The 20255-nt window shown below is 46.7% G+C and overlaps 1 protein-coding gene across 1 annotated transcript; it reads right to left on the bottom strand.

Annotated features, from left to right (window-relative positions):
* Positions 1 to 13981, bottom strand: LOC142566864 (serum amyloid A-2 protein-like). The gene is made up of 2 exons (XM_075677792.1): positions 13590 to 13981; positions 1 to 376 (listed from the first exon to the last, which is right to left on the bottom strand). The coding sequence occupies exons 1-2, from the start codon at positions 13805 to 13807 to the stop codon at positions 142 to 144; spliced, it is 453 nt and encodes a 150-aa protein (XP_075533907.1). The 5' UTR covers positions 13808 to 13981; the 3' UTR covers positions 1 to 141.
* Between the last annotated feature and the right edge of the window lie 6274 nt (positions 13982 to 20255).

A 20255-nucleotide genomic window follows, 5' to 3' on the forward strand; every position in this document is an offset into this window, starting at 1 on the left:
TGAAAAAAAAAAGAAAACGCAACAGCTTTATTGATCTGATTGTACACTTCGTTTAATGAAATTGAAAGATTAGAGTGGCCTTATTTTAAACGTCTCAAGGAGATCGCAACATGGATGGCTCCGCAGCTTGATTTCACGTCCTCACCCGCACCTCCTGGTTTGCGGGTTGTAAGCGCAGCGCACCGCAGCCAGGTACCGGTGGGCACAGTCGCCACCACCTCGGCCGTAGCGGTTGGCCTCCTGGTCGGCAGCACTGTCGGCTCCCGCGTTGTCGGCTTCCTCGCGGCAGTCGCTGATCGCTTCAGCGGCGCGCCGAGCATCCTCCGAGTTGTTGCACTCATAGACGGCGCGGTAGTTGCCAATGCAGTGGAAGTACCTGAACAAGACAATAGTTTATGAAATGCAGGGAAGAAAATTACCGCAGAAATGTGAACCGCGAGCGCGCGCAAATAGCGTGGACCGCTGCTATTCTTTGATTGTGCTAAGTGCACGATATGCAGTACGCTATATTGGGGAAGAATTCTACAGGTTGGCCGCATCGCTTGCATGCAGGTGAGGAATGACATTTTGCGATGTCAACGCAATTGCGAGTGCGTGGTAATTGCGGAAACGCTGCAAGCGTGAGCTTTCACCGAAGTTTCGTTGACCTCACCTGTGGGAAATTCGCCACTACCAACTGTAACTTAGCAAGCAGTGGGGCAAACCATAGCTTATAAGACTGACCAGGATGTGGTTTGAATGTACTGTATAGTACCTGCGGCCTTTTCCCGAAATTGCCCGCCCAGGTAATGCAAAGGGAATGCTGTGTACTCCGCGTATGTTGTAGTGTTTTGCAGAGGCCTAGTAATACTTTTATGATACTTTTTAAACACGGTAAGCAGCGAACGTTCAGCAGCCAGATGATATCGTTATTGACAACTGAGCCAGACATTGTTCTTGTACGCACAGCGTTATAGCCAATCCTTTCACTCGAAATGCGACCTGCCCTGTCCGGCAGCTTATCGAAATGCCTGCCACATTTCGTGCTTAATTAGAGAATGCATGAAACATGATAACTAGCGAACGGATTTATTTTCATTGTGACACCTTATCAGTGTCCACGAATACATCAAACATTTTCAGCACTGTCATTACTGCAGTTCAGTGCTTTTCGTACAAAATATAGTTTTTGTGCATGCTGCAACCAAAAGACCGCAGTGAACCGTACATAACAGAAAATCGCACCTTTAAAGGTGCTTTCTTGCGTCTATCACTTATCATCCCTACATCCATGGTAAGATTTACGCGAACTAATGCACCCATCTGAAAGGGTGCTTTCTTGGAATAGCACCTTCCCCCAATGTGTGTTTTGTCCAAATGCGCACTACGTGTAATTTTCACAATGAAATCTTTTATTCTGTTATTACCTTAGTTTTTCGGTCCACCCGCCGAAGTAATATCGAATTGTTTCCCTAGACATTTATCAAAAACAAAGCGGACAAAAATAAAACCACGCAGGCTAGTTTCGAACTGCTTACCTACAGATTGGCAGTCGGAAGTGTTACCTCACCACTCCGCTTCTCTTTTGCATTAGTGTCCCTCGTTTCAAATCCAATGCAAAGGCAAAGGTTCCTAACCACTTCGCCCACACAAACGCAGAGACTAACTCAGTACCTCAAAAGTGCAGGAGCACCTCTATTATCCGCCGCGGTTGCTTAGTGGCTGTGGTGTTGGGCTGCTAAGCACGAGGTCGCGGGATCGAATCCCGGCTACGGCGGCTGAATTTCGATGGAAATGGTAAAACACCCGTGTACTTAGATTTATGTGCACGTTAAAGAACCTCAGGTGGTCCAAATTTCCGGAGTCCCCCCCCCCCCCCCCTATACGGCATCCCTCATAATCGCATTGTGGTTTTGGCACGTAAAACCCAGTAACTTAATTTTAATTTTTAGGCGCCTCTAGTACCACTGATAGGATGACGTCTTGCTTCTCAGTACTTCAGTTTATCTACAAATCCACAGCAAAGTGAAACAATTTAAGCGAAGCTAGCTGTAACATGTCAAAGGCATCAAGGAGAAAAGAGGACAAAGCAGTTGTGCCTTTTCACTTTACGACCAGGCCTCGCCACCTCCATTATAAATTATGTATTTTTCTGGATAGTAGTTTCATCTGCCATGCACCTGCGAATGTTTATTCCAGCGAATACTGTATCAAACTGCACAAGACTTAGTGCGCTGGCGCCGGTGCTCAAAGAATATGCGCTTGATGAACAATGACTGGCTTAAGCGTTATGATTCACTGACGATTGGCAGCTGACCTATAAAACAACACGACGGTGAAACGACACAAATGAAGCCACTGGCAAAAAGCGAAAAGCAGGGTATGAAATAAAAGAAAAAGCTATGTCTTCCCCCTTCACCAATGGGGATGTCATGTACACATGAAGTAGCAGGTTGACGACCGTAGCCTAGCGCGACCATATGCCGTGCTCGAACAATGACGCGACGCGAACCACTGGGACATAGAGACTTTTGGCTTTTTACTTGCTGGAAATGTTGAAGTTGCCGAGCCCCCCCGAATACTGCGATGCGCATGTTTCGCACAAAACATCCGTTTAGCAACTTTATCTTAACGAAATGGTCCTTGTCACAATGGGTGTTCTACTAACGAGTGCCATCCATTTCCGGAAGTTCTAAAGAAAATATGAATGCGAAGAGGGTGTTTCGACATCTAATTCGCCCTAGATGGTGTAATTTTCGCGATTGTGCGGTATGCTCTTGCATTTCCGGCTTTGAATAATGGTAGTCAAACGGAAATTTGCTGCTAACGTTAACAAACGACACCTATGCCATAGCCAAGGTGTCACTTTTCCTTCATCTTTTCTTTCATCGTCAGCTTTTGTATGTCCGAATTCTTTGCATACATCGTTGCTTGGCGTAATGTAATGCAAAAGAAAGAAGCAGACGAGGCGCCATTTCGGCGAACGCCTGCTTTGGTTCTGCTTCTTCTGTGCTCGCGTCCGCAGTGCGAGCGCCCGAGTCCAAATGTACCCTTGGTCTGCATTACGGTAACTTAGCGCACGCTTTATTGACCGACGCTTTTGTTCATGGGTAAATAAAACACGTAAATAGTCAGAATATGGCACGTTGGTTGTCTCGTATAGCGATTGTAATCGTACACTCTATTAAAAAATGGCTCAAACTGCACAGACATGCATGACGCCGTGCAAGACATTTGGCTTTTTTTTTAAATCGTTAGCGATATCACTGTTGCGCTATTTGCAACGAAGCATATCCTTGCGCAGCTTTATAAGTTTAACACTGTTTAGTTTATATAGGACAGACTATTGCAGCCATCTCTCTGCGTCACCACAGCGTTCAGCTTGCTAGGCGTTAGACAAACGAGAAAAGATAGTGAAAGGCTTCGCTGAGGCAACACCTCGTTGCCACCAACATCGTTCACATAATATGTGTTCCAGAAAATTTACCAGACAAGCGTGAAAGATTTGCACCATATTCCACACTTGTAGGTCTTACAACTCCTGATGCGCACCAGCTTAAGTTTGATAAATTATACATACTATGATGCAGTGAGCTCTCTCAAAACGTGACCATTCCTGCCCGGATGGAAAAGGTACTGCTGAGCTGCGAGTCTCTGCACACCGCGTGCGAGGCTAAATTTGGCTTCATTTGCGTGGAGCGTGACGCTGCCACAACGCCATTTGCGCACGCGACATATGTAAAGTCGTGTAATTCTTTTTTTCCTGGACACACAGAAGAGGTGCATGCGTAGTATGGTTGCAAAGGTAAAAGTGATACTTCTATAACATATTTTCATTAAATCGCTTTGAGCAAGCGACCTCCTTTAACAGTTGCTAACGCCGTGTCACGTGAAAAAAAAGAAGAAAACTTACACGCAGCTGTACTTCCCAACTTCAAGGCATAGTTTCAACACGAAAATCATGAGCCATTATACTCTGTGAAGTTGGTTGGCCAGCGAAGCTGTTTAGCACACGAGATAGAGGTGACATAATTTTGAACGTAAGTACGAACTCATTTATTGTCTTCATGGGTGGTCATCGTGAAGAAAGGTACGCGCGCTCATCTATTGTCTTGATCGGTGACCGTTATTTTCCTCGCAACTCCAATCACATTCTTTGATAATGTCAAATCGATGCACGTATGCCGCTGGGTGGTCGGTTGGGCTGGATCGGTGTGGAATTGCAAGGGATATGTCTGCACACGGAACGCGTAAACCGCTTCGGTACCGACGCATGCACATTGAAATCACCGACGACAGCAGGGGCAATGTCATCGCAGCTAATTCACGCATAGGGAGTAGCCATGAACCTCACGGGACTATGAATCATTGCATTTTTTGATTGCTTACGGGGCTTTAAGCTTTTGCTCACGGGGGTATGAGCCACTGATGATGACAGTTTTCGACATGCTATGTTTTCTCTATGATTTATGCGTGGTTAGAAAGAATTTCAGCACTGTTCGCTTCACTTCTGTGAGTGCTTGTAGCCTCTGCCATACGGGGCTGTGAACCATTGCATTTTTTGCGTGCTTACAGGAGCATGAATGCTTACTGTGGTATGAGCCATTGATGATGATAGTTTGTTGTTCACGGAAAATAAAAATGCATGGAAGCCTAGCCATATACACCTTCGCTGTAAAAAATTGCTTTGGGCAACAAACAGCTGATTGAAATGCCGTGGCCAGTGCATAGGAGAGTTAATCAGATACCATAACAAGCGCATTTCTCTGGCTATCCAGATAGTACATCATCCGTATATGTTTTTTATTTATATTCCACGGAACGCCACGCAGTCTGTACAACCTGCCGGGAGTCTAAAATTTTTCTGTTGATAATAAGGATGCATGTGAAACTGTTTCTATATAAAAAACAGTCGCAGTTTCGCCGGCAAGGCGAAGCATCGATTGCGATAGCTAACTAGTGCACAGCTGCATGAAGTAAAGATATTACTTTTATCGGCCATATAAACTTGGAAACGTTCGCTTGCTAACTGAACATATGGTGTCAGCGTGCACGAGCAAACATGAACACATCACACTCGATGAGCATGGCATCTCGCTGTCGAAACGCTGGTGTGAGCAACGCAGCAGCAGCAGTGAGCTAAGTGACCTTCGTGAAGTCTACCACTTCAACGCAAGAGCGGCGAGCACTCAGCGCGCACAAAGGCATCAGCCGTGTGCAGATCATATTCAAGATACGGCGCGCACGACCGCGCGCAGCCGTACTAAGTGCACACTTGGCCGAGTCGAAGTCGCCTCCTCCCTCCCGCGCTGCCTCCCCGCTTGCCTCCATATATGGCACACTAGATTGAACCGCGATCATCAGTTCCCCTTGCGCGCGGTAGCGAAATGCAACTGCCTGCCGGAGCACGACACCACCACCCCTCTCCTTCCACCCCCCCCCTCCCATCCCCCACGGCCTTTCGCGCGACCGAAGAAGGCGCGTTGGCTCTTCGCTTTCTTCGTTCACGCGCGCCAGATTGAGCCGTGATCGTCGGCTTCCTTCGAGTGCTTTCATTTCACTCGCAGATACAGCATGCGACGCGCTGCGGCGGTGTTGTCGCCCTTGGACTTTATACGGAACATCACGGCGACGGCGACGGCAACGGCGGAAATGCGCCTGGAGTGTCTATACAATTACTATCGCAATAAAATGTATCAATGCAAATAATGCTTACACTAACTACTACTGCCATACTTATTAAATAAAAAGCACTTTATAACGAGTATTACACCAAATAACAAAGAAGGTTTTCAACTACTTCTCTCTATACAATGAGCAGTTGCCTTTATTGCAAACGTGCAAATCATCCGCTATAGCGTTGCAGTGCGAGTCATGCTGATTGTGCCACAGCAAGATTGAATATCATGCGGCGAAACGTAATGTTATGAATGAGGAGGTCTTTCCAAAACCAGAGAAGGTACTTTTTATCTGTTCGCCCACAATACGATGAACGAAAAACGGTAGTATTGCAGTATGGAAATATTCGGAACATCTCCCATGAAAGGTTCACCAGTATATAAAATGCTCTTGAGAATCAATAGCACTTTACATATAAACATTCTACCTACTTTCTATGGGCATATAATCAGGTTTAGAGATGAACAATTCAAAAGGCCTCGATATGCAGATGTTCTTGTTATATGACTTCAAACAAAAGAGGATATCATGAAATGTCATTGAATCTAGCTTGGCTATAAGATTTGAATAAATCATTCACGGAGTTCATTCACGGAGCTCCCCCCCCCCCCCAAAAAAAAAACCCTGGAGCTACAAAAGACTCGTTAGTGGAGGGCTCCGCGTTAATTTCGACCAACTGAGGTTCTTTATCGCGCTGCTATAAACCTGAGCACACGAGCGTTTTTGTTTTTACGTTTCGCTCCTGTCGAAACATGGCTGCACGCGACTGGGATTCGAGCTCGCAACCTCGTGCTCCGCTGCAGAACGTCCTGGACACTGTACCACCTGGGTGGGCACTGTCCTATTTGAAACTCTTTAACTATATAAATCCCATCGCTTAGGAAAACAAGCCCAACATTTTAAATAGAGCACCGCTAAGCCTTATATTTCAACATCAATCTTGCAGCAAACCCATCGGAGTAGCCCATTGGCAGACGTTGCGCTGCAGTGAATGAGGTCTCGGGCTCGATCCCGGCTGCAGCGGCGGCAATTCGAAGGCGGTGAAATGCAAAAACATCAGATTTAGGTGCACTTCAACAAACAGCAGTTGATCAAAATTATTCCGGAGTCCTCGACAATGCGCCGGCGCTCTTCGTGATCAAATAGCGGTATTTGCACGTAAATCCGGCCCAAAAATTCTAATATTTAAATCTTTTAACCATTTGTGTACAATGCGGTCATATTCAAGTACAAGAAAAATGTTTAAAGGCACAGTTATTTTCATTTCATAAAATACTTGTCTTTGGACGCACTATATGCAAATGACACGCTTGCGTTGTGAAATCATATGATGTTCGGGCTGAAGGAAGGGAGGGTGGAGGGCTATAAAGCACCGTAACGATACGTCAGCTCGGACGCAGCTAACTTTAGTGAAGTGCTTAAGGTGCTCGAGATATAACAAGCAATTTATTGAATTGGAATACGCAAATTGAGTTTTGCCAGCACCACTAGTGAGCAAGACTATTTCACGAATGCATCACCAAACATGATAAAGACTACTGTCTGGTACCAAGTAACGTTCCTCACAGTCCAAGGAAAGAGTTAAGGAATTATACTTCAAGCAGTGGTTTGTCCTTGGCGTCAGGCTCTCTAATGAAAGCCGGCGTGACAAGCGCCGAGAAGGGGAAGTAGGACGGTGTCGCTGCCACGTCGGGACTTCTCCTGTGTTCCCACATATTTCGCTTCACTTTAAAACTCCTCGCGTGGATGTGTAGCTTTTTGTTCGTTTACAATATGCAGAGTAAATATTTATGCGCAGTATACTTGGATCTTCAGTTTCTGAAAAGAGCCTCAACACCAGGTTGTTGGTGTCGTTAAATATGTCGTTTGAAAGGCAAATGCAAGTGCTGAAGGTGCCACGCTAACCTGGAATATGTTCCCGACAAAATGAAAACAGAAAAGCTACTGCCGTTCAATGCAGCTGCTGCCTGGGGAGCACTCACCCTTACTTACGGTGATCTATCCATATTTAAACTTTTTGTATTTCGCAGCCTACAGACAGTGCGATGCTCACTGCTTGGCGTGGCGCCTGCGGCGTGAAATGTTTCGACGTGCACAGGTCAGTTTCGCAGCAGGGTATGAAACTGACAGCCGTTATCCCGAGGTTTTAAACGAGGCTAAGTGTCTGACGTCGTCTCTGTGTGATGGTAGTGGTGCCCCGAGGTAAAAGCACAGCGCAATGCAAATAATCGTTGCTCTCGTACGCCGCTGGGAATACACCGCAACTTGCGGGCAGTGTACATTTGCGTACGGCTAGCCCGTGATTAAAGATTGATAACGCCTCATTCATTACATTGGATGATGAAGAGGTAGGTGCAATGCTTGTATTTTAGCCGACATACGCCCTCAATGTTACAAGTGTCGGTAAATGCAGGAGCGCAAGGGGGGGGGCGGGGGGGGGGGGGCGCCCACGCAGGCATAATTGATATGTGTGGAGGACGCTGCGATTCCAGCGCACGTCTGTTATCCCAGAGTGTACAGTATGCCTCCTCAAGGCAACACAAACAATAAAATGGGGTAAGACGTAAAGTTACAAAGGGAGAAACAGCATACTGCGTCGGCGAGATGGAGAAGAAGCCACGGATCGAAGTACGTCAAATAGTGAAGAATTAAATTGGAACAGTTTTACGACAATTTTAAGTACATTGCACTACTGTTCAAAGCAAGATGAGAACGTCTGAGAACAGCGTTATAGAAGAAAATTAATTTGCCGATGACGAATGTAAAGTGCCTTCAAATTTGAAGTACTATCAACTTTAATAAAAAGGCCACGAAAATGTCGCTTGCAGAGGTAGTTTACGCTTTTGGGTGGACGCTATTCTCGCGAAAAAGCAAAACGAACAAATACAAGTTAACCCAAAATTCCTGACTTCTTTTAGCTTTGCGATTATGCGATATCTTAATTCTAGAGACTTGAAGATTCGAAGAATACTCGATTTCATTTGTCATTTCAAAGCGTTTGTGCTCCGAGATATTTATCATGAAACTTAAAGCTCAGTCCACTAATTTCAAGGGAACGCCGCCGATTTCAGGCGAAACCAAGAATCCAGTACTCAGCCAGCTAGGCAAGAGTAGGAGCCCAGCTGTTAACGGCTCCATGTGGCACCTACACGGAAACAGTTAAGTCACATGTGTTTGTGCGAGAAAGAGAGAGGGGGAGGGTTCATCTTTGCATTGGGACACCTGCCCCTGAACGCAAAATTAGCGTGTTGAGCGTGAAACTTGATGATGAATATCTTGGAATACAGGGGCGTTAAAAGTGTCAGATAAAATAGAGTTGTCCTCCAATGTGAGCCTCTTCAAGTTTCTATTATAAACATACGAGGTGTGTTCAAAAAGCATCGAACCTTCTCCTTTCCCGCGTAAAACAATTAAGTGCGGGAGGCTTCCTGCGGTGAAGATACGGAGGGGACCTTCATGCGCATGCGTTAATTTTTTTCCGCCTGCAGGAAGCGTCAGTTGATGGCAGTCGATGTATGAGTGAGGAAATGTCATGAGCGCTTGTCGGATTCCAGTAAGTTGTTAAATGACGGAACAACGTGAGCTCCGTTACCACATCAAATTTCGCCAAAAGCTAGGCGATACACAAATGGAAACGATTCGCAAGATTCAACAGGCTGTCGGGAACGATGCGGTGACCACCGCACGGATTTAGGCGCGGTACAACCACTTCATAGATGGTCGCAGGTCAGTGTACAGCGAACCGCGTTCAGGCAGATTCTCAACAAGCCGAAATGAGAATGTCATTGAGCTACTTGCGGACTTTGGTCAAGGAGGTCCTTCACATCACATTCCGATAACTTGTGAACGAGGTATGGATAAGCACTGGATCAGTATAGGCAACTTTGACCGAGGATTTGGGCATTGAGGAGAGAGTCCGATAAATTCGTACCAAAACTGCTAACAAAGGAGCAGAAGCAACTCCGTCTGTAAATCACACCGGACCTGCTGCACAATGCAAACAGTAATGATAACTTTCTGAACACCGTGATCACAGGGTATGAGTCGTGGGTTTATGGGTACGAGCGAAAAATTAAGATGCAGTGTTCACAGTGAATACATCCGACATCCCCGAGGCCAGAAAAAGTATGGCAGGACCGCAGCAATGTCAAGGTCATGTCGACCGTTTTCTTCGATTGCCGTGGGGTAGTGCATCATGAGTATGCACCACGAGGGTAAACTATCACAAAAGAATGCTACCAGGATGTCCTTCGTCTGCTTTGTGAATCTGTGTGACGCAAACGGCCGGATCTGAGAGCAGCAATAACTTGGCAGCTATAGGTGCAGAAGAAAGAGCTTGATTGTATCCGCCGCCACCCTGTCTCACTGGATGTGCGCATTATGTCAATCCATCCATCCACCAGGTGCCTTCAGTTCCCGCTGTCTGTGTTCGGTGACGCACATACTATAATTTGAGGTTTTACAAATCATCTGTAAAGAGGAACTAAATATCAGCACTAAACTCGTTTACACAAGTATTGTTTCGAAACTCTACTTTCGCACATCTGGTGGATAAAGATTCATTATAATGACAGAGAGAAGAAAGGCGAAATTTTTACACAACCCGCCATGATTGCTCAGTGGCTATGGTGTTGGGCTGCTGAGCACGAGGTCGCGGGATCGAATCCCGGCCACGGCGGCCGCATTTCGATGGGGGCGAAATGCGAAAACACCCGTGTGCTTAGATTTAGGTGCACGTTAAAGAACCCCAGGTGGTCAAAATTTCCGGAGTCCTCCACTACGGCGTGCCTCATAATCAGAAAGTGGTTTTGGCACGTAAAACCCCAAATATTAATTAATTAATTAAATTTTTACACAAGTTCGCGCTTAGGGTGCCTTAACATCACGTCTCTGGCATCGAGGTACACCGTTCGCGCTCAAACCGCAGTGCTGCAGGTTATCGTGACATCACAGATTTCAAAGTATCCTTTGGGGATTACTCTATAGAACGCCGAAAAAGTTATCGAACCTTAATGTGGCGGGTCATTTTTTTTTCTTAAGGAGTGTAACGTATTCCTTCGTTATCGATAAGCAGTTGCTAGACCCGGGCTCACACTACGAAACGTTATGGCGTGTTACGATCGGCCTGCAGGGGTGCCGACCTGCAAAATTTTCCCAAGCCCGCTGCAGCTGTGGGTTGGTGATCTAGAGAGGGGACGTCCGAACCCTCCCAGCACACTGCGGCGACTCGCTTTGTAAGGACGACAATGTGCCGCGTCAACTTGGCGCCACGATGTCTAGACGCAGTCGGCGGACCAGGTATTGCTTGTGGAGTCACCGTCGCCTTCACGGTTTGATTGGAGCGGGGCAACTCCTGGAATAGGACGTTTTGTGGCGCCGTCTCACGGCTCTTAGAAGTCGTCAGTCAATGGACAGACGTGGCAGCCAGTCTGCGCAGTCAACACTGGGATCAAGACGCGCCAGCTCGGGGCAGGACCCTTGTCTGCGAGAACCCTCTCACCTCGGTGTGGTCAGTGAAACCTGTGCGGAAGTGAGTGTGTAAACCCTTCCCCTCAAAGGCGAGTCGGCTACGATGACTTTGACGCTCCGAATTGGTCGACGGTGAACTGCCGTTTTCCCTCACCTAGAGATCTAGGGAGGACAGTGTTTATAAGCAACGGTTGCGCGGCTGCTGAGTGTGCATTCTCTTTCAGTCATGCTAGACTGAAGAACTGTAACGTTCTCATGTAGTTACTGTAAATACATCATATATTTCTTGTCCTCGATGAGAGCAAGTCTCTTCCTTCAACGTCCTCAGCGTGGATAAGTTGGACGACGGCATGGGCCAGCTACCGTCTATTTCATGCCCGACCACAACCATTACAGGCGTCGCGGGGAGCCGGAACTCGAAAGTGGCGTCTTTCTTCCTGCGTTTTTTCGTGCCTCACGAATTCTCTGCTCGCGATAACAGTGAGCTTTCTGATATTATAGAAGCGTATTTACGGATGGGGGGGGGGGGGCAGCTGAAGTAATTTACTTTTTGGTGTCGTCAACGCTGGCACTCAGATAAGGTTGCAGATACGCTTGAGTAAAAGCAAGAAGGTTACTAAAGTAACCCAAGGTTTTGTGACCAACTCAGCTTCTTGTTCGAGCTTGACTGCAGTGGCGCAAGGCAGAGTTGGTCCCGAAACGTTGGTCCCGTACTATAGCAAACGTTTTATTTTTCGCTGACGTTTTGGGTGGTGTTTAATTGTTTTTCCTTATCATTTGCCCTACCTGACAGGTTTTTCTACTCTGCTTACATTTGAGAACCTTTTGCTTGATATTTCACGCACCTGAACAACCTTTTTTATGTACACTCCGCCAACCTGTAATTCGCAAATATGGTGGCCTCATAACGGTAGGGGCTGTTACGGTGAAGTGAAACTGAGTGACATGTATCTGCACAGACTTTCTTTGCGGCAGCTTGTACTGCTTAATCTTGTTCCGTTTTGGAGGCTACAAATGTTCAAAGTCAGCGCTAACCGAATGCGAAATAAAATTTGTCGTAACAGCAAAGAGACACGATGGAATAGACAGTTCTTTGTGGCGCGCCGTTAAAGTAGAAAGTAGGCCAACGCTCCTGATAGATGGAAGCGTTGCAACATGTTATGAAATGTGAGGCGGTAAAAACCAAGGCAAGAACTAAGGAACATGCAATACAACCGGCTCCCGACGTTACGGTGCTCGAGTTTATTATCTAAAAAACAATACTACTTGGGATGGGGGGGGGAAGAAGAGGTCCTAACGTGAAAAATATCACGTCGCTCCGTCATATGGTGCCACATGCTGAAGAATGATTAGCAAAACATTATCTACGCATCTTACTTTCATGACTTAGAGGAAATGGAATGGTGGCGAGTACCAGAGGAGTGGTTGGTGGGCCACACGAGCTAAATGTTCGTAGCACGAACCACCAGCGGTACACTTTAAAGGCTACAAATTCTCCCGCTCAAGCCATTCAAAGCTCAGTTGACCACTAGAGGATAAGAGTTGTTCTTTAAGGTCTGTACCAAGGCAAATTACCGCAGCATGTGAGCTAACGAAAAATTTGTCACAGAACTGGCGCAAGAAGCACTCGTAGCAAACGGAATGAAGTCCTTAGGAAACAAGTACAGCACCAAAGTGTAGTGTAGAAACGCGACAGATAAGTGAAGAGGTTCAGATTCTCTATACGGTGTAGATGTTGCTCAGAATTACCATGGCACCTGCTTCGACACCATCGATTTAATGATGCGAAAGCATTATATGCCTCATCGCGCCAAATCATTCGGCGTCGTCGGCGTTACCGATCGATGGTACCAAATATCTCCGACGGCGCAGAGTAAAAACACGTCAAGAATGCTCAGATTGACGTGAAATTGCTTTGGGAGGTTTCTATAACCAACATCAATTGATGTCTTTGAAAAGAAAATTTGACACACTTCGGCCTCGGCGAGTGCATAAAATGAGCGCGCTGCGTCCGGCGCGTTACTTGCTCTTCGGATTTCATCGGTGGTTTGTCTACTGCGATGGACTCTCGACGCCACGTCGTGAGTGCACAAAATGAGCCGGTCTGTGGCCAACATATACGCAAACACACACACCGAATCAGCAGAAAGAACTTTAATGCATGTCGAAAACCTCAATCGAAAACATTTCACCAAAGGGAATGCTTTCGCATTCCCATACGTAAGCAGTCCTAGGCGTCTCCGCCTAATCTTTCTTTCTTTTTTTTTTTTGCCATCGCTTACAGCAACGTTGTTTCTTTTACCTTTCAACTGTCTTCTAGGCCGCTGTTGAGGATTTTCTTTTAAGTTATTTCATCCTCTCCCGCCCGGTCGGGCAGCATTCAGATTGAATGAGCAGGCCGCAAGGAAAAAAAAATACAATAAAGAAACAAGCTCGGGGCTGCCACTCTTAGCGGTACTCACTTGTCGCAGTTAATGCAGTTAGCGTCTCTCAAGGCACTGTAGGCGGCCTGAAGCTTTCCCGCAGCGCACCGGCCGTCGGAGGGAAGGAGAACGGCCGCATTTCTCGTGACACATGCCGCCATGCCGAAGATACTGGAACGACGCTGTCGATCGGCTGCGACCGTGAGCGCCAGCGAAGACGCTAGCAGCACCACGCAGGATAAGCTGAGACCTCTCATCTCGAAGCGCCGGTGCTTCAGCGCGGTCAACGCTTTTTTGTTCCCAAAATGCGAGAGCGCACGTACCAGTCCCGCGGCAGCTTTATATGTTCCGCCGTGCGCGAATGCCCGAGGTCGGTAGGCGATGAAAGCACTCAGACGTGCGCTATTTTTCTTCTTTCCTCCCGCACAATTCAGATGGTGGGTTTTTGCCAAGATTAGACTATCTCCAGACGGCCGCGTTCAGCGGGACATCCGCGTGATGGCTGTCAAGTGCCGCTCCGCTTTCGAGGAACGAGTACGCTTGTCGCTTCGGGTCGAAAAAAAAAAAGTAAGAGCAACAGCACCGTGAGCCGTATGTTTCACATACTCGCGCTATCATGAACGACACGTGCCCAGTTCCGTGTTTTCTTTCGCTCGAGAAGAGCATGCACACTTGTGGCAATAACCAAGGGCGTTTCAGGGCGATTTTGCAGCATCCAAACGGAGATTTTCGGCACCCGCTTTGGAAGTTAAATTATGTGGTTTAACGCGCCAGAACCACTTTTTGATTATGAAGCACGGCGTAGTGGAGGACTCCGGAAATTTCTACCAGCTGGGGTTCTTTAACGTGCACCTAGATCTAAGTACGCGGGTGTCTTCGCCCCCACCCGAATGCGGTCGCCGCGGTCGGGTTTCGATCCCGCTGCCTCGTGCTCAGCAGCCCAACACCATAGCCACTGAGCAACCACGGTGGGTCGGCACGCGTTTTTAATTTTGTAGCCAAGCGGAAGGAAAAAAAAAAGCAAATCAGATTAAAACTTAAGTCACAATCACGATGATAATCAGCCTAGTTTATGTTCAGTGAGGACGACCGCCCTTCCTAGCGATCTCGAATTTCCCCTGTCTTGCACCAAATTCGCCCTCCTTATATCGGAATGCTAATCTCCCAATTTCATCACACCACCTACTTATTTGCCGTCCTCGACTGCGCTTCCCTTCCCACCTTGGCACCCATTCTGCAACTCTAATAGACCACTGCTTAATGCATTAAATATTCTCCTGAGCTCCATTATTATCCTCTTAATGTTCGCTATAGATATCGGCTGTTCCCTTTTCTTCTGTGTTCCATGCCGCTGTCTTTCTGTCTCGTGACGTTACGGCAATAATTTTTCGTTCAATCACTCGTTGCTCGGCCCTTAGCTTTTCAGAAATTTTTGTTAACCTTGCAGTTTCAGCCCCACATATAAGTACCACCAGAAGGCAATGAGTGCACGCCTTTTTTTCCAGTGATAGCGGTACGCTGTCGGTCATGACTTGGTAGTGCCTTCGGTATGCAGAATGTATTTTTATTATTGTATTCTTCTGCAGTATTTCCTCCTCATGATCGGATCCGTGTCCACTGTGACTAATCGGCATAAATAAACACGTTCTTGGACAGATTATAGACGCTGACCGCAAATCATAAAACCCCATTCTCTTGATAGCCCTTTACATCCTTTATACTGCATATTAACCTTCAAACGTACGCTTAGACTTTCGATCTAATAATTTTCTGGACCTACCTATATGCAGCACACTTAAACCGTTTTGTGAAGTAGGAGAGTAAGTGTATAGTGCAACTTGTTTGGGCAAGAAAATATGACTGTGCAGTAGCGGCACAACCCCCGCAACCCAGTCGCCGGCCGTGGCTCTTACTGACTATACTGTCTTAATCGCAAATACACGACTTCCCAATGTTAACCACTGTGTTAAAAAAAAATTGATGCAACATACGGTTATGCGATCAACGTTGTTCTGTCATAAGTTCTCTTTTGCCACCAGGATAAGTGTTGTGTACCAATCGCTTAGCTAATTAGACACGGTTTATTACGTACCTTTTTTTTCTTATTCTTGAAGTACGTCACTTTCAGCGAAAAGCTGGTATTGCGTTCCAGAACATCCCACTCGGTCGTTGTCTACGAGGTAGCTCCGGCGTAATTATTTTTTTCCGGGCTTCACTCGCAGTACTAGAGCCTGAAGTACGAAAAAGTGTCGCACGATAACGCGTCCGTGCGCGCCGCGACACCACTGACACGAAATGTAAATACTAGCAGGAACCCAAAACTCCGCTCACTGCCTGACTCGTCAACCGGCAGGAAGTGGCAAGCTGTCGTTGTTGGCGCCCGCTTCCGCTGATCGCGATTTGCGTGTTGCGCGCGACAATCGCAGCCGGAATGGCGCCAGGCTGCTGCTGACTCAGGCTGCGACCGCAGTTGCGTAGTTCTTTCAATTCTGTTTTGAGACGTCGACCCCTGGGGCCGCGGCGCGCGGACGCGAAACGCGCGTCATTTCATGTGTTTCGCGCACTATACCAGTACAGCGCGAAAGGGATTTAAGTGTGCAGGTTACGGCGCACTGAAAAGGGCTGAATGCCCGGGGCGTTTTAGGACGAATTAACAGCTTTTCCGGGATAGGTCACGCCCTTAATTTATAAATTAAATACTAATTTAATCAACCTTCCATAACTACACTCTTAGGCAAAGTTACACCCATTGGCTTGCCCCTTCTGCCACACAACAATAATCGTTATCTGCCTTGATGCGTTTCCTTTCTTTAACGCTGCGTGCCCGGAACTTTCCAGTAACGAACGGCACGCGCGTTATCAGAAGGGGCACTGCAAAGGGTGTAAACTGTTCTATGCTGATATGGGCTCGCAGCGTTAAAGAAAGGAAACGCATCAAGGCAGATAACGATTATTGTTGTGTGGCAGAAGGGACAAGCCAAAGGGTGTAACTTTGCCTAAGAGTCTAGCCACGAAATTACTGCACACAAATTATCCGAGTGGCAGAAGAGAACGCGTGACCCAACATCGTAGATCTCATAATCGTATATTGTACCAGTCCTTTTTTTCTCTCCTTTTTTTTTTTGATAACTTGGGTAGCGTTAACTAACACCTCGTATAAAGGGTGTTTATAGGAAGACTTTAAGTATTATTTAAAACTAGTGGCGGTGATAAAAAAAGGTGACACCTCCTTCGGAAACATGCCGTCAGTGGCGGTGATCACGGGCGAGTACTTCGCTAATTATGCGCAAAATGGCGCAAAGGACGACTCTTTGCGCAGTTTGGCGCAGCTGTTCCACCACTGCTAAAGGTTTCTGCGCTTTCTCACTTACGGCGCGCTACGGCCGTTTTTCACAAGCGCCCTCAGGGCAGCGCTGGTTCATGCCTACTTTCTGCGGGCTTGAGCTAACGGCGCTGTCACGCTATAGGCCGATATGACGTTGATTTTGGTCTCTCGGTTCAATGTAATTCACTTCTGCACCATGAAATGCATGGACCGCTCTTGACTGCCTATGGTCCGCACACAAGAAGCGCGAAGCGGCGACATGGCACGGAAAGCAAAACGCTGCAACCAAAATGAGCAGCGAGATATCGTGTGCCGAGGCCGGCCACTCGTATCAGATCGCCTGTCTGTGATGCGCCGCTGATTGTATGAGCGAATCTGTATTATGGTGCCTAGAATATACTGGATAGTGTGCCGTTCGCGGCCTCCCGAGTGGCACCGGATGCAATGAATGCCGGCGGCTGCCGCTAGGAGCGCTGCAGTGTCAGGTGGGTGCCGCGGCACCATCCGGTCTTCGTGGCCCGCCGTGTTTCCACAGCATCGGCAAGCGGGCTGCTGCGCTTTCTGTTATATGTTCACCAGCACAGTTCAAATATACGGGCAGTTTATTACTGATTATGGTTCGTTTTGATTACAACAGGCTTCTCTAGCGCTTGTCGATTGCGCGAAAAGCTTGAGCTAGCTCAGCTCGGCTTCGAGCGGGGAACATCCAGTGTTTCTATGCTGGCGAAGAGAAAACGAAATTTTTAAGGCTAATGCCTTAGATCTCCATGTTGCAAGGTCGTGTTGTGAGGTACAGAAAATATCTCACGATCCAAGGAAGGCCAGAAGCGAACCAAAGCAAGTCCAGTCGTGTATAAGAGATGATGAATGATTAGCAAATTTATTTATTGATTAGTGATTCGATTAAGGTGTATTAAGAAGGATTAGGGCAGATGAAGGAGGATTATGGTGGATTAAGGTGAATCACGATAGGCTTTAGAAGGCGTTCGCCTTCGTGTCTCTTAGGCGATAGCTAAGGACACTATTTTTTTTATTATAGTGATGATGGCAGCATACTTTTTTTAAGGGTAAATTTTAGGTTACACTTTTTATTTTAATAAAGTAAGGAAGGAAGGAAATGAACTTTATTCAGGTCCTGCAGGCCACGAGAGCAAAAGTAAAAGAATTCTAAGGTTACGTCACTGTTCTATTAATGTTATATTAATGCATAGCCATTCAAGGCCACTGTAACCGATCATCTTTTGAAATTACTTGAATTTCGCTGTTCTTTCTTTTTATTTTATTTGCTGCTGTTTCTGCCTATAATCTAATTGTTATCGTCATAGGTTTGAATGTTTTTCTTATTGTTTGTACACCATGTACCCATCTCCTCATAATGCCCGTTGGGCCCCCAGGGTATGATAATAAATTTTAAAAATTTGCCTGTAAAATGGACCGTGGTGTTCCGTGTACTACACATTTTTTTATGCCTGGTAAACACGTGCACATTTCTTTTTATGTCTGATATACGTGAACGAAAATGGGAAACGGATCTTCCATTTAAGCGAAACAACAGTCAAACGCAGGCACAAGACAGTACTAGACGCGATGATGCACACACACATGACGAAAACAGATCTAGTGGCAGTGCCGCAGTTTAAGGAGCTTCTGCCGTTGCCTTTGCGCGTCCCTCTCGTTGTTGATGCTTTTACAGAAAACAAAAACCTCAAGAAAACATAGAACTTGACATCATCATCATCAGCAGCCTGGCTACGCCCACTGCAGGGCAAAGGCCTCTCCCATACTTCTCCAACTACCGCGGTCACGTGCTAATTGTGGCCATGTTGTCCCTGCAAACTTTACAACTGCTGTCAAAGCTGGTTTTTCATGCTCTGGGCAGCCTAGTTGTGGAAAGGCCAGTGTCTGCAGCTGACCTGAAAAATCAGCTAGACTTGCTACATGTTACTTTTTTTTTTTGCTAAAGAACAGAGTAAAAGCATCTTCCATGGCCTTCACAGCGATTGACAAGGTCTGAGTAAGATAGACAAGGCCGCCATTGTCAAAATGGGTAGTGCAATATGAAGTACCGTTGGCACTAGCTTCAGCTTTACTTACGCAAAGGAAGTCTGCCCACTGTGGTCAAGAATTCTTGGCAATAATCTTTCGTGCAACATAACCTGCAGTATAGTAAATCAAAGCATTACTGCTCCTTTTTTCTTGTTTTTTCTTTTTCCTGGCACTCACAAGGTGCATGCTTAGCATACTCAGAAAATATCCTGGGTATGGCGTAGGGTTTCAGGCGTGGTTTATCGCGGGGAATCTCGTGGACAACGTCGTTCACGGTGATAGACAACGCGCGCTCGACTAAACTGTTTTCGATATGTTTTTCACAAAACACAGCAGTTGGTGCCAGCCTTCTGTCTCTTCTCCTGATCATTCTTGCCCATTCTGCTACCGCTTCCTATCAGGTTGTGGAGTGAACAAGGATACACGCCCTTTGTTCGAGCGGTACCGCTTGTACACAACGGCACAAAGCAAGTCCTCTCCTTGCACTGTCTCTATAGCTTCGGCATTTTTTTCACCGCCGCCGCACAGTTTTCGTAATGACAGGCACACGAACACAGCAGCCACGCACTCACCCCTTGACAACACCAAGAACAAACACGCAACGCTGTAATAAGACTGAAAACGCAAACATAGAAACCGACGCTACCACTGCGAAACTGATATGCGAAGCGGACGACACGCGCAGTCTGCGTGGATGGATGGATGGATGTTATGAGCGTCGCCTTTGGAACAGGGCGGTGGGTTGCGCCACCAAGCTCTTGCTATTATACTGGCTAATAATGCCCTACCTAGGTTAAACAATAAAAAAAGAGGAAAAAAACACTATGAACTACCCCACCCAAATTTTCTAATCCCCTATTCCGAACTGTGCTTTCGTGCGTCTCCCTTTTTTGTCGCTTTCGTACTTTTCTTCCACCAATCCTCTAATCGCCTCTTACTAATGTCAATTGCGGACGTGTTTACTTTTCCACGGCTCTCGCTGAACCCAAGTGGTTCAAGGAAGCCAGTGGCGCCTAAATCGACCGCTGGGTAGACGTCTTCACATTCTAATAAAACATGCTCCATAGTCTCCCTAGCTTTACCGCAGCAAGCACATGCTTCTTCTTCCGTCTTATATCTCGCTTTATAGGTGCGCGTTCTAAGGCATCCCGATCTCGCTTCGAAAAGTAATGAGCTTCCCTTTGAGTTATCATAAATTGTTTCTTTCCTGATTTCAATTTTTCCCCCGAAGTAGTTACTCATGGCAGGTTTCTTTTCCATTGCCGCCACCCATGAGAATGTTTCAGCCTCTCTGACTTTCCGCTTGACCGTCTTTGTTGCTGTCTTGCCAACCC

This window comes from Dermacentor variabilis, unplaced genomic scaffold (assembly GCF_050947875.1).
Source record: "Dermacentor variabilis isolate Ectoservices unplaced genomic scaffold, ASM5094787v1 scaffold_13, whole genome shotgun sequence".
In the NCBI taxonomy this organism is placed as follows: Eukaryota; Metazoa; Arthropoda; class Arachnida; order Ixodida; family Ixodidae; genus Dermacentor; species Dermacentor variabilis.

What these genes read in the sequence shown, in the direction of transcription:
- LOC142566864 (XM_075677792.1), bottom strand. Translation starts at nt 13,807, where the DNA reads ATGAGAGGTCTCAGCTTATCCTGCGTGGTGCTGCTAGCGTCTTCGCTG. An exon ending in AACTGCATTAACTGCGACAA is followed by an intron (nt 377 to 13,589) that starts GTGAGTACCGCT and finishes TGTCTTGTTCAG; the next exon opens with GTACTTCCACTGCATTGGCA.